Genomic DNA, 13549 nt, shown 5'->3' with positions numbered 1-13549 from the left:
AGATATGTCTTTCACAGAGATGGCACACACAAAATGTCCACATGTAACAGTGATATTACATATCATGGCTGACTCAAGTTCATTTATCAGTGGTAACCACTTCAACAGCATCATGACATCCAACCTCTCGCCTACTGCCTGAGGTCCCAGTTAATTTTTGGCATACAGTAGCTGGGCTTGTGGCACACATAGCAATGGCCCCTTTAGTACACCTAGTCATCACGGACACACCTCGCCAATCGTTCCCGCTAACAGGCTGTGGTTGCATCAGTGCGCCTTCGCTGAGGTGGAGGAGTATCTCTGCTTCGGAGACTAAAACAGCTTTGGGAACCCCTGCGGGCCCTCATAATTAGATACAAGGTGGGACTGGTGATACAGTGCATGTTCCCTATAGCTATGCAGACATTGAGCACCACGTACTTCACCTCCTCACACCGGCCATGGGAGCGGTAGTAAATGGTGCTTGCAATGAAGGGTAGCCAGCAGCACATAAAGAACGTGGCAGTGAGAAAGGTCAAGACCTGTGCCCGTTTCATCTTAAGTCCAAACGAATTCCGTTTCACGTGCTGTCTGACACTGTACACTATCATGCCGTTGCAGTAAACGAGAACGACAATAGGTATGATGAAACAAATGCTCATCCTCACCCAGAAGACTGTAAGCCAGAGACTCGGATGTATACCGTTGACACAGATCATGTTAGTCTCGGATATGGGACGAACAGTGTAATAGCATATGTCCAAGAGAGCCGAGAGCACGGGTAAACAGGCACACGATCGCGCCACGATTCTCCTTCTGCTTGCCGCACGTCTGTTCACCAGACACTTCAGTGTTGTCCTGTTGTGTACCACCTTCATGTATCTCTCTATGTTGATATAGACCATGAGAAGTATTCCGTACTGGAAACAGAACTGTAAGGAATAAGGGAACAAAGGACATGTCGTTACTTGAGCTGGTTGGACATGCTTATGTGTACATGTCCTCATGGGCTAAGATTGCTGTTACCTACCGAGATCACCCCTTTCAGCAGTTTGCACATCACGAAGCCAAACACCCAGCCCCTCACGAGAATCGTCTGCGTAACCCACACCGGGATAGTCAGCAAAGTGGCTATGTCACAGACCCCCAGATGTGAAAATAAGACATCGACATCACTGAGGACCTTCCTTTGCCTCCCCGAATACTTTGAACAGGAACAGTAGAGCGTGATGACCATGTATAAATTGACAACCAAGCCCGTGACCATAACCAGCGTGTGAAAGAAAGGGATGTAAATGGTGCGGCTGTATTCATAGAGACTATAACAATGTGAATCCGACTCTGGGTAGCGTGATGGTCTATTCAACATTGTAACATTATCCAGTGTGACATTGGCAAGTGAGTCCATTGTAGAGCTGTAGGTATAGCAGGCCACTGACACCTTTGGTAACAGGGCACGAGCCTTTATAAGACATGTCTATGGTAAGTGGAACTGTAGAGCCAAGCTCATTTGTCCAGCCAAAAAATGTCACATCTATGGAGTTCTGGATGTCCAACCACTGCTGGTGATCCAACCAATGGAATTTGGAGCATCAATACAAAGCTCCTTTGTCCAACCACTGCTGGATATACAAAGCTCCTTCGTCCAACCACTGCTGGATAGCCCAATCCCTGCTGTGACATTGAAGGAAATGTTACACGTATGGCCTTCTAAACATCCAAACGCTGCTGAGTACCCAAACATCACTCCTACTAAAGAGCCTCGTTCACTAGTATAGATATACATTTACCCTTTAACACACCTCATAAGTGATATCGGCCTCTCCCTTCACCTCTACTATGGCGGATAGTGTGTCTGTGGACGTCACCTCCTCATGTGATGCATGGTGTGGGCATGTGAGTCATGAACCAGTCTCTTCAGAGATGATCAAGAAGCTTTACTTGAACAAGGCTGGTGTTGATGATGAATGTGATGACGTTTGGGAAGGTGCAGCTGTGTTCATGGACAGTATGTTGAAAGAAACACCTCTACGTTTCCAGTACGGAAACAGTTGTTTTACCGATTTGATAGAAAACATGTCACATCTAACTGTGTCCGGGATGAATGACATCCTAGCAGTGGGCAGTGGGTTCGGGTTAACCGAATGCTACATTGCTTACAAGGTTCTTGGTGCAACGACAGTTCATATAACGGACATCGAGCCTCCTCACCGCATGGTGGAAAAACTGTCCTGTGTCGACGCAGTTGAAAAGTACACTGGAGCGGACACCTTGATGTTTATATACCCCTGTTTTCATGCTAGCGGCTACGAAGGAGTCATCCAAACATTCAAAGGGCAGTACATTGTACTGGTAGGGGAGATGTGTGTCTCTGGCCATACCGATCCTGGTGGTCTTTTGGAACAGATTAGTGATTGTTTCGAAAAAGTTGCACATGTGGATATGCGTCGAGCGAAACGCTCTTATGGGTGTCGCGAGAGTCTGGCCATATACAGCAGACGTTCGTAAATGTGAAACGGGGTGTAGTTCATGAGCCTCTGTTGAGCCACTAGTCACAGTTCCATTTGCCGTATATCTCTACAATTGTCCAACCTCTTGTCTTTTACACTACACCAGGAACTGTTCTGACCTATTAAAGTCTCCACATTTTTGCAGACAGCACAATCTCATTCCAGATCGTATCAGATAGTTAAGTCCTACTGCATATTCTATGATGGCCAAAGTCCTGGTGGACCAGCAGCGACATGGCCTTGACACAGGGAAACTGACTGTACCGATAGCTTTGTGTTCCACTCGATCGAAGCTGGAAAGACACACTCGGGAGCTTCTAGACCGTATGATCGCACTGAATATGCCTCCACCCATTTTCAAACTGAACTGCACCGTGAGACTTTCAGGCTTTGCCAGATACAAGACAACTATGACCTGTCTAGGTTTTCCAGGATTGAATAGAACCTTGAACGAGATACAGACACTGCGCTCTGAACACCACACCTTCCATCGCCTTATGCAGGAGGTACAAGCACCGTGTGTTTATTATCTGGAGAAGGGGAGATGTGCCGTCAGTGAGCCTCAAACTCCGGTCAGCTCGGAGTTCATCTGCACCAGACAAATGGACAACACAGACTTCGATTTAACAATCACCTTAAGCGTCGATCAAGCTCTCACGCATCACACCAACATTGAGGTCAACAACAACTGCTCCGATGATCTCAAGGAGACCTTGACAATGGGCATTCATGAGGACCTTTGTAAGGTCTGGAGGTCTATGGAGAGGGTTGTCTATTATGTGTTGTTCAACATCTTCCAAGCGGTCTTACAAGGACACCAGTGAACGACACACAGAAGGCGTGACTGGTCTATATGTGTGTCTATGTGTGAATGAATTACCTGGTGTTCATAACTGTCAGTCTTTTTAACTATGCTCCTACCACTACCCCTATAGTGCTTTTACAGTAGACATTCCCTTGCCTGGAAGCCTTGTGACTTGATGTTTCATGGAAGCACTTTTATCAAATGTTTTGGTTTTGTAACATATATTATTGCTGTAATAGATACATCCTTGCCAATGGAGTGTAACATCTATCCAACCGTAACTCATATACTTAGCAGTCACTCCGGTCAATAATACTGCAACTGGTTTGAATCCCAGCACAGTCAGCACAGGTGATACAATGTCGAACACAAGAGGTGCTTACGGTACTTTCTCTGTGGATTACGTAGTAATTAGAGGGGGTAAACAGGAGCTCGACTCACATGGTCTGTTTACGAATGACACTGTGATGGATAAAGACTTTAAGTACGACTTCTTAGTAGACCTGGACTCGTCGTATAGGGGAGAGTACAGCTCTGTTCTGGACCAAGAGCTGCTTGTTCATGAATACACACGGTACATAACCAATAGACTGAAGGGCTTTGAAAGCACATGGCAGCAGGAGGAACGGCGCGTACTGTTTGTGTCTTCCAGTTACATACCCAGACCCTTGATCTCGATCACAGGAGCTAGGAAGGAGATGATATCCTGTTTTTTCAAGTGTTTCAACAAGGTGTATGTGGTGAACGGAGAGTCATTGTGCAACCCGGTGTTTGTGGACAAGTGGAGTGCTGAACAACAGCTCCCTGACTATCTGCTGGATGCTGATGCTGTTCTGGACAGTTACATACCTGTGCCCTTGAGCAACGCAAAACGTTTATCACTCATGTCTGGCGAGCAGGAGGAGGACATTCAATTGGATACGTATCTCCTGTATACAGAGGGCCATATCACGTATATCACAATGTCTCAGTATGTGACGCGTCTTAGGCTACAGTGGAGATCTAAGGCTGGAGTGTTCGAGAGGAAGCGTAACTGTCAGTATGTGGTACAGCCCTGTGGTGGAATTGTCTTTATCCGTGAATTTCACTCCTTGAAGAGTGTGTTTCTCTTGAACAAACTTATTTCCTTGTTAGCGTATATATTTTGATCCTGATTCAGTAGGCTATGTAGCATATACATGTGGGTCTATATGTATCATTTATTGTAATAAACAGTGACACCTGCGTATGAGACTTTGTATTGCGTTTCACACTCAACACTTTGCTACTAGTCCAGCATTCCCATACCTGATCCTGTGTCCACATACATTGGTTGGATATGTGGGGTAACCACTCTCTTTACACATCCAGAGCTACAACGTTATCAGTGTTTTGGTGACAGAGCTAGGATGAAGCTCTCTGGAACCCATGTACGTGGACATGTCAGTTGTATGTAGCTTAATCATACCCCTCGTAGACTTCACTTTGGGTAGGTTGAATCAGCCATGGGTGGATGATACATAGATGGCAGGGGAAGGGGATGTGTTTCATGGGGTATAAAAGGAAGCAACTGCTCCTGCAGGAGCCATTCATAGGCTGCACTCTCTGTAAACACAGTCAAGACTCCACTCTGTCTAGCACTTGTAGAGAACCGGCCACTATGGAAATCCACATTGTTATCAACGTGTGTATGCTGTTCACTGCAGCAAGTACATTTGAGTGTTGTGCGTTGACAAGAGCGCCAGGTCTTACACCTGAGAGACCTGAACCCATCACCATTGTAGCAACAATGGGAAACACTGTCAAGTTGCCGGGATACTTGGAGAGTCCCGCTGAGCCTTTCTATAAAGACAATAACGTTGTGTATGCTAGGGAACACATATATGAGGTTACGGCGACCCCAGTGGGGTCCCAGGTTATAATTCGCTTCCTCACGTGCACCGACGAAGGCACTTACAGGATAGGAAATGAGACCTTCACTCTGAGTGTGAAGTCAGGCACATGTGCTATGTTCTACTATACTGCCAAGGTTGACACGGTTAAGAGGGCAGCCTTTGTTAAGCCGCTGAATGGTGTCATTACAATCTCTATGCTCTACATAGAACCTGGAAATCGCAACATGTGGAGTTTAATTGAAGTGTGGAATGACACTATGAGCAGAATGTTAAGCCCACACCAGTGCTGTTTCATTATCAATGAAGGCACCACGTTCGGGGGATATGGTGATAAGCAATACCATTATTTAATTTATCAGAGACATGGGCAAGCTGACATGTCATGCTCCAATGTCCAACTAGCAGCCTCGGCGCGTGCCACCACCACTACAACAACCCGAAGAAACCCAATGTTGACCATGCCAGATCTGAAGGAGTTGGAGGATGTGAGGACACCGGTGAAACTGCTCAACATCAGTGACAGTGTGTTGCACGTTCTTTCCTTTTAATTACACTACTACTACTACTATTTGCATTGGGCTCACCCTGTCTCTCCCCTACAGGTATACGGAACCTGAAGAGGATGATAGACGGATTGGAAAAGTCTTGGCCGTCTGCTGGAACTAACCTCCAAACACACATACTGACACCACTGTTCATTACGATGGCAACGCTGATCATGTCCATTTAGTCATGTGCCGATTATATCTGTTGCCCGTTGCTTGTCTTGTGTAGTGCAAGCAATAGTGTACCCTCTACTGTTGGACTTTTGTATATAACACTCACATATAGGACGCATGTGATGCATTTCTTATTAAATCATTTATTGATGATATATCTGCTTTTGTGACAGTACAATGATACCATATCAATCATGAATGTATAAGGATATTGAATAAAACATGTAAAACGAGTCATCGCACACTGTCCTGTTGGTGTTATTGTCTTCACCTCAACACCTCACTGGTGTGTGAACTTTTAGTGCGCTGTATCTGGTCTCTAACTATAACTTGGTCTTCCCTGGTCATATCAGCAGCACGCATCCATTCTGTGTCCTGAAGCAGCTCATGAGCCAAAAGTCTCTCTGGGGCACGGAACTTCAGCAATCTGAAGACTATCCTTTTCACCAGTTCATACTGCATCACTTTAGGCATTATGATGTCAGGGTCACAGGGTGTACTTGATGCACCGGGGTGGTCTTTGGGACATAGAGTCCTTGTGATAATCTCGTAGGTGGACATAGTCACACGTCTGACGTTACCCCTAGCGAATTTAACCCTCCCTTCCATTGCATCCACTATCAAAACCCCTAGGCTCCACATGTCTATGGCACATGTGTACTCTATAGATCTACGTCTTTCCAGGAACAATTCAGGGGCCCTGTACGGCTCGGTGACCACATTTGGGCTCATCCAGTTGGAGGACTGTCTAGAGAGGCCCATGTCAGCCACCTTCACTGTGAGATCTTCTGTCAGCAGCACGTTGTAAGGCGTCAGGTCCCTGTGTACCATATTCAGTCTGTGCATGTAGGACAGGGCATTAGCCACCTGTGCACTAAAGTGAGCAACGAAACTGAAAGGGAGACACTCTTGGTCGCGGTCTTCTTCGTAGTACGACTTCACACCGTATCCATTGTGGATCGCGTCACCCAAGGTGTAGGGTACGTAGGCCATGAGCATGGCTATCGTGTCATTATCTACAAAGCAATCGTGCATGTGAATCACATATGGGTGACCCCTTAGTGCTGCGAGACATGAGAGCTCTCTGACTGTTGTGTCCTCTACGCCGCGGGTGTGGTATTTCAAGGCATACTCCTTCCCAGTAGTCAGACAAGTAACTTTGTACACGGTTCCATATGCACCGTTGCCTAAAACAGGGCCTCTCTTGTAGTTCTCCATTCTGATTGGTATAGTGGTTCAGTTATAGTAGCTTATATATAGCCTCATTGACTTTTGAGGGGGTTGTTAAGGTCTGACCAAACACTGCTGTGTATTCCACATCTGTCTGACCAATCCAACCACAGATGCACAAGTCAACCATGATGCTGCCTCAAGCTTGGTAATCCGACAATGGTTCCTTTGAGGAACCGATTACGACTGGACAGTCCAGCCATTAATTTGCAATATAACCACGATGATGCTTGTAGCTTGGTAATTGGAACATAGTTTTTGAAGACCTGTCCTACAAACACCTGTTCTATCTTCCCTCACTATCAAAGGGTGCTGTTATCCCGCAAGAATGGCCCAGCACTTACACCGGTCTCACCTACACTGCCAGATAAATGGAACCTTCTCACCACAGAATGGTATCCTGTCCATAGAGACACTGTTAGAGAACACACCCGTTGAAACGGACCAGGCTCCAAGGGTCTGACAGACCTTAAGATGTGCATTAGGAAATTCCTTGATTGCGCTGTAAGTCACTGTGTTAAATGGACAAGGGTAAGGTAGTGAGCTTGTGTAACACATTGATTCTGTCTCCTTATCCCCCACCCAAGGTTCAGATACCCCAGGATAACGGAGTTCCACTTGCATTCCGCCTGAGTGGATATATCGCCGTGAGAGATCTCACTGAGTCCCCGTTCGGGAGCATAGCATGTCCGGGTCTCTCTATTTACACAGAGGGTAAAATCAGTTTTGGTTGTGCACAAGGCAAGGCTTTGACTGCTTTGGAAATGGCAATACTGTTCTATTTTACTCCCCTCTCACTATGTACTGGGTTGGACATGATGCATATATAAAGTGCTCCGCATGATGTGATAACCACTGAGTGCCACTCTCCACCCGCCGCTACGATCGACCGCTAAAGTCGAGACTAAGACCGCTATGGGATCCAGGCTGTAACTTGTACCTGTGCCACACATTTGTTAACCAGAGTTGAACACGTGGCTCCAGATGACACTTGTTCTGACACAATGAATGTTCGTGAACACTTTCTGTTGCAGTTGTACATGAAGTTACCAGATGCACTCTGTGTTTGTGAGTTTTATTGTACACACACACTTCTGTAGCATTTCATCATTTTATTATTGTTCATTTGCAGTGGATCATTTGCAATGGATACAGACACAATGGTACATTGACATGGTTATATTCTCAACAATATAGAAGTGATACATAATAAAAGTAAACTTGTTCCACTATCCTGGCAATGCAGATTGGGCTATTCGTTACATGTCACCCGCTGCCGGGTGTCCAACGTCCACATCGGACCCTTCATCCGTGGCAGCTACCGGTTCTCCTGCATCCACACCTGCTCCTTCCGAGCTTGCCCCTTCCACACTTGCTCCTTCCATCATATCCCTCCCCATTCCATCTATTCCGCATAGTGGCAGGTAGGTAGAGTCCAACACTCGCCACACCACTTTCTTCATTGCGCACCAGATGTCTTCCATGTTATAACCCGGTCCCTTGTTCAAGATGAGTTTCTTGTTCTCGGGACACCTAGGACCAGTCTCAATCCTAGTCTGATGCTGTAGAGTTTGATCAACCTCCACGGTAAGGCAAACATCAAAGTCGTCTTGGGTTGGTGGTTTGACGTCGCCGGAGCAGTTTGACACCGAAGAAGACGTTCCTGGAGCTTTGGCAGCAGCAGCACCTACGGCTCTTATAAATGACTTACATACCATGTGAGCCCTATACAGATCGTCGTGATAGCTGCGGTGCCTATACGGGCACCTGTGTATATCCTGCAAAATGGCCATCATTCTTCTGTTGTCCTTCACAGAGATAGACGAATTGACTCTGTCGTAGCTTGACATCTTCATTTTGAAAGTTATCGTGAAAGGAGGGCCTGATGTAGCAACTTCGACCATACGGTTGAACATATCATTCTCTGCATCGGTCATATCGGCTGTGTCACTCGTCTCAGATTGAATCCAGGGGCTGCGTTCGTCAGTTAACGTCAGGTAGCGACGCCCGAAGCCAGGGCTGCTATCGTCAGTTAACGTCAGGAAGCGATTGCTACCTTGGTATTCCAGTGGTAACATTGAAGGCTCCTGTGTGGGTTTGCAATTGAAGTCTGAGTCCGATGGCATTTCAGAAGCTACTGTTGAAAGAGTATCTACACCACTAGCTTTTATAGGAAACATGAGGGTCTGAAACTCATGGTTGGACAGGGTGTATGTAGCCATGTTTGGAGGAATCAGCTTTGTTTGGACGAGGGGTGCTGTTGGATACCATAGCCTTGGTTGGAGGGGTCACTATAGGCACGGTCTGAAACTCATGGTTGGACAGGGTGTAACAATTAAGCAGTCCTGAATTAGGCATGGCTAGAGGAGTCGGTCTGGTTTGGATATACAAGTCCTAAGCGGATAGGAGTCATAGTTGCCATGTAGCCATGTGTGGAGGGATCAGCTTTGTTTGGACAAGGGGTTTTGTTGGATACTATAGCCATGGTCTGACGAGTCACTATAGGCAAGGCTGATACACATGGTTGGTGTTGGATGAATGGACTACTTAAAACCCCTTTAAAGGCATTGTTGGCCAGACTGTAACAGCACACACTGAGTCTCTCTACTAGGCAGCATAGGGTACATCCACCCACCCAAGGACACTGTACTACGTTACCCTGTGTCATAGTAGTAGTAACCATGTCTCAGTCACCAGTACCTGAGGACGCACATCTGGCCACACTTACAAAACAGACCTTACACCTAATGGAAATCTTGAACACTTTCACCTACATCTCTCTCGTCACGTTATTGAATCTAGACACCAATGGCAGTCGCAGACTATATGACGTACTCTGCGCCCTGGAAGGTATTGGACTTCTGAGTAAAGATATACACATGCAAACGACAAAGGTATCAGTTGCCGATATTTAAAAGATCTAGTATGAAGAAACACATTGGAACTGTTTACCGGCATGTGCGCAATAACCCAGGGATGTTCACCTTGCAGGACATGGTTACGAGATTTAATATTAAACAACGTAGGATGTATGACATTTTTGGGGTGCTGAACGTAATTGGTGTTGTGATAAAAAGGAAGGGAGGATGCTACACATCTGCCCCACAGTCGGTGTGGTCGGACTCCCAATGGAAACGGACTCTGGAAAGGATATGGGGTGATTCCTCTGAAGTGCAGGTCGTGGAGAATAACTTACCAGAGGTTATGTGCATTGACGCTATTGACATTGGTTCTGACACCCAGATCATCCAGATTGAATCTTCTGAATGCCAGTTGCTTTATGCCGACAATGATGGCGTGATTTCCGAGTCCTATACCTTACCAGCGCGCATCAACGCGCATCATAACATTAGGGTCTTTGAGTAAGTCATATTCATTCCTCCGACCTTTGAAACAGTTTTCGGGAGTGGTGTATTGAGGGGTTATAGTCTGGTTACTGTCCACCTCAAGTCTATGGTCGAAGACAGTCACGACCGTTGCAACCCCCTGAATTATCTGCACTTCTGGGACACACTCCAGTGTAGTACCGCTGTAGTTTGGGTTCTGCATGGTTCACTAAGCTCCACAAGGTGTTAGAAAAGGAACTGATGGTTTGTGTTAAGTACACTGATAGCGAGGTGCAACATATCTCGGTCTTTTATACAAGTACACAAGGGGCCATGTCCCTAGGTTGTATAAGGGGATACGATTTGGGTGTATGGACTCTGGTTGGATCAGCCTAAGGCAAGCCATTGGACTGGGAACGGAGCGTCTAACCACGGAGCCGATATCACACCCAGGGTGGGCGTCCAAATGAGCTATTTTATTCCAACACACTTAGGCAATGTATGTGTTGACTGTGGTACACAGGTCTGAGGGATGTCAGGGTGCACCTTTCCTCCCTGGAGTTGTTGATACTATCTATATACATGTGATGTGACTGTATTGTACTTTGGGAATAATAAAACATTCTATTTGAAACATTGTGTAAGGATCTGTTATGACATGACTTTATTTCATAGGAATATGGACATTGACATATGTTCACTTAGGAAGCAACACTGATTGACAATACATTTCACATGCTGTTGTTCAAATGGAATAGACAAAAAGTGGAAATTATAGGCAATTAGCAAGACACCCCCAATAAAGGAGTGGTTCTGCAGGTGGTGACCACAGACCACTTCTCAGTTCCTATGCTTCCTGGCTGAAGTTTTGGTCACTTTTGAATGCTGGCGGTGCTTTCACTCTAGTGGTAGCATGAGACGGAGTCTACAACCCACACAAGTGGCTCAGGTAGTGCAGCTCATCCAGGATGGCACATCAATGCGAGCTGTGGCAAGAAGGTTTGCTGTGTCTGTCAGCGTTAGTGTCCAGAGCATGGAGGCGCTACCAGGAGACAGGCCAGTACATCAGGAGACGTGGAGGAGGCCGTAGGAGGGCAACAACCCAGCAGCAGGACTGCTACCTCCGCCTTTGTGCAAGGAGGAGCACTGCCAGAGCCCTGCAAAATGACCTGCAGCAGGCCACAAATGTCCGCAAGTCTCACAAAATAATTTCAGACCCAAGCCACCCCCTGTACCCGGACTTTGAACTACTCCCCTTTGGGCACAGGTATAGGGCACCCCTCAGCAAGAAAAACAACTAGACAATCATTTGTGCCAGGTGTGATATCCCTCCTAAATAGCTCGGGCTGATGTTCCTATCGAATCAGTAAGGCCAGCAGAATAGTCTTTTTTTTTTATTAATGACTAATTGGTATGTTAACTGTTATGAAAGTTGTATTGTAAATGTTGTTTTGTATTTAAACGCCACTTTAAACGTGTACAAGACACTGCAACAACATTTCCCCATGGGGACAATAAAGAATTTTCCACAACTGTGGTTCAGAGGTTAAGAGTTTTATTCCTGAGTTGAGGCTAACGAGCGACTGTTGTAAAGTTATCTGGCTTGCTACAACTTGTAGCTAATGTTAATGACGTAACAGATGGTGCCAGTAGGCTACAGCAGCAAGCTAGAGCACAACACATCAATGCCGCTGATGTCTGTCAACCCGTTAATTTGAGAAGAGTGTGGCCACTGTTTGGTTCCTCATGTTTCAGCTGCTCCCGATCAGCACAGGCGTGTTGTACACAATCCTGGGGCTGGTACTGTTTGGTGCATCTGCCCAGAATCAAGTGGAGGGGTTAGTTCCTGTATCCCTCTCCCTTATGTGTATGGCCACAGTGTACTTACTTATGGTTGAGTTTCCTTTTTGGGGTCAGCGTACCCATGTTAGCCCTGCCCTGGCTGTTTCTGCTCATCATAACATTTTTGGTCCCACACACTGCCTTACTCTGCAACGTCATCATCACAGGGCAGGATCTGTATCCTTACTCTAATCCTTACTCCAAATAACTGATGCACTGTGCGGTTGCCAGTTTCCTCCAACACATTGGTGCGGCTGGCTTCTGTGTGAAGAAGCAGTGTGGCTTGGCAGGGTTGTGTTTTAGAGGACGCATGGTTGACTTTTGCCTTTTCCAAGTTCGTAGGGGAGTTGCAGCGATGGGAAAAGACTAACTACCAATTGGATATCACGAAAAATGAAAAAAAGTATCAAACCATTTTTTAAATAATTGGTCGTTGTGCACAGTAAAGAGAAGCCATTAATTACTACCTAGACTAAGTATAGCAAATCAATGATTATTATTTCTTTACTAATGCGTGTTTTCAAGTTACACTGTTTATATACAAATAGCTATTTTGCATAAACTGGATCAAGTGGTAAAAGTCATGTAACAGGTCATGATGGAACACGTTATTCGATATCAGTAATGTAAGAGAAAGAGTTCAAAGGCACACAAATGAAAACATGAACCCTGCCATATCACTACAATAGTTTAGGGGTTTCTCTATTAAAAGAAACACCAAAAGGACTGCTGAACATCACCCTTATATATTTTTTATTTTTTTAATTTACCGTTATTTTACCAGGTAAGTTGACTGAAAACAGGTTCTCATTTGCAGCAACGACCTGGGGAATAGTTACAGGGGAGAGGAGGGGGATGAATGAGCCAATTGTAAACTGGGGATTATTAGGTGACCATGATGGTTTGAGGGCCAGATTGGGAATTTAGCCAGGACACCGGGGTTAACACCCCTACTCTTACGATAAGTGCAATGGGATCTTTAATGACCTCAGAGTCAGGACACCCGTTTAACGTCCCATCCGAAAGACGGCACCCTACACACAGGGCAGTGTCCCCAATCACTGCCCTGGGGCATTGGGATATTTTTTATTAGACCAGAGGAAAGAGTGCCTCCTACTGGCCCTCCAATACCACTTCCAGCAGCATCTGGTCTCCCATCCAGGGACTGACCAGAACCAACCCTGCTTAGCTTCAGAAGCAAGCCAGCAGTGGTATGCAGGGTGGTATGCTGCTGGCATATCATCCACTTCATTTCATTTCATAC

The 13549-nt window shown here is 46.0% G+C and overlaps 2 protein-coding genes across 2 annotated transcripts; one reads left to right on the top strand and one right to left on the bottom strand.

The window, feature by feature from the left end:
* Positions 1 to 3729: 3729 nt before the first annotated feature.
* LOC129819074 (uncharacterized) lies at positions 3730 to 6120 on the top strand. Its single transcript, XM_055875612.1, has 2 exons — positions 3730 to 5690; positions 5771 to 6120. Exons 1-2 carry the CDS (start codon positions 4787 to 4789, stop codon positions 5896 to 5898), a joined length of 1032 nt encoding a protein of 343 aa, XP_055731587.1. The 5' UTR covers positions 3730 to 4786; the 3' UTR covers positions 5899 to 6120.
* A 34-nt stretch (positions 6121 to 6154) lies between these two features.
* LOC129818296 (uncharacterized) lies at positions 6155 to 7105 on the bottom strand. Its single transcript, XM_055874039.1, has one exon. It carries the CDS (start codon positions 7103 to 7105, stop codon positions 6155 to 6157), a length of 951 nt encoding a protein of 316 aa, XP_055730014.1.
* Between the last annotated feature and the right edge of the window lie 6444 nt (positions 7106 to 13549).

This window comes from Salvelinus fontinalis, chromosome 21 (genome assembly GCF_029448725.1).
Source record: "Salvelinus fontinalis isolate EN_2023a chromosome 21, ASM2944872v1, whole genome shotgun sequence".
NCBI lineage: Eukaryota > Metazoa > Chordata > Actinopteri > Salmoniformes > Salmonidae > Salvelinus > Salvelinus fontinalis.
The sequence above is the reverse complement of the archived record's forward strand: the minus strand, read 5'-3'. Positions and strand labels throughout refer to the sequence as shown.

Excerpts from the sequence above, each read along its gene's own strand:
- LOC129818296 (XM_055874039.1), bottom strand. The coding sequence starts at position 7,105 with ATGGAGAACTACAAGAGAGGCCCTGTTTTAGGCAACGGTGCATATGGA.
- LOC129819074 (XM_055875612.1), top strand. The coding sequence starts at position 4,787 with ATGATACATAGATGGCAGGGGAAGGGGATGTGTTTCATGGGGTATAAA. Across the intron at positions 5,691-5,770 it reads ACTGCTCAACATCAGTGACA|GTATACGGAACCTGAAGAGG; the intron begins GTGTGTTGCACG and ends TCTCCCCTACAG.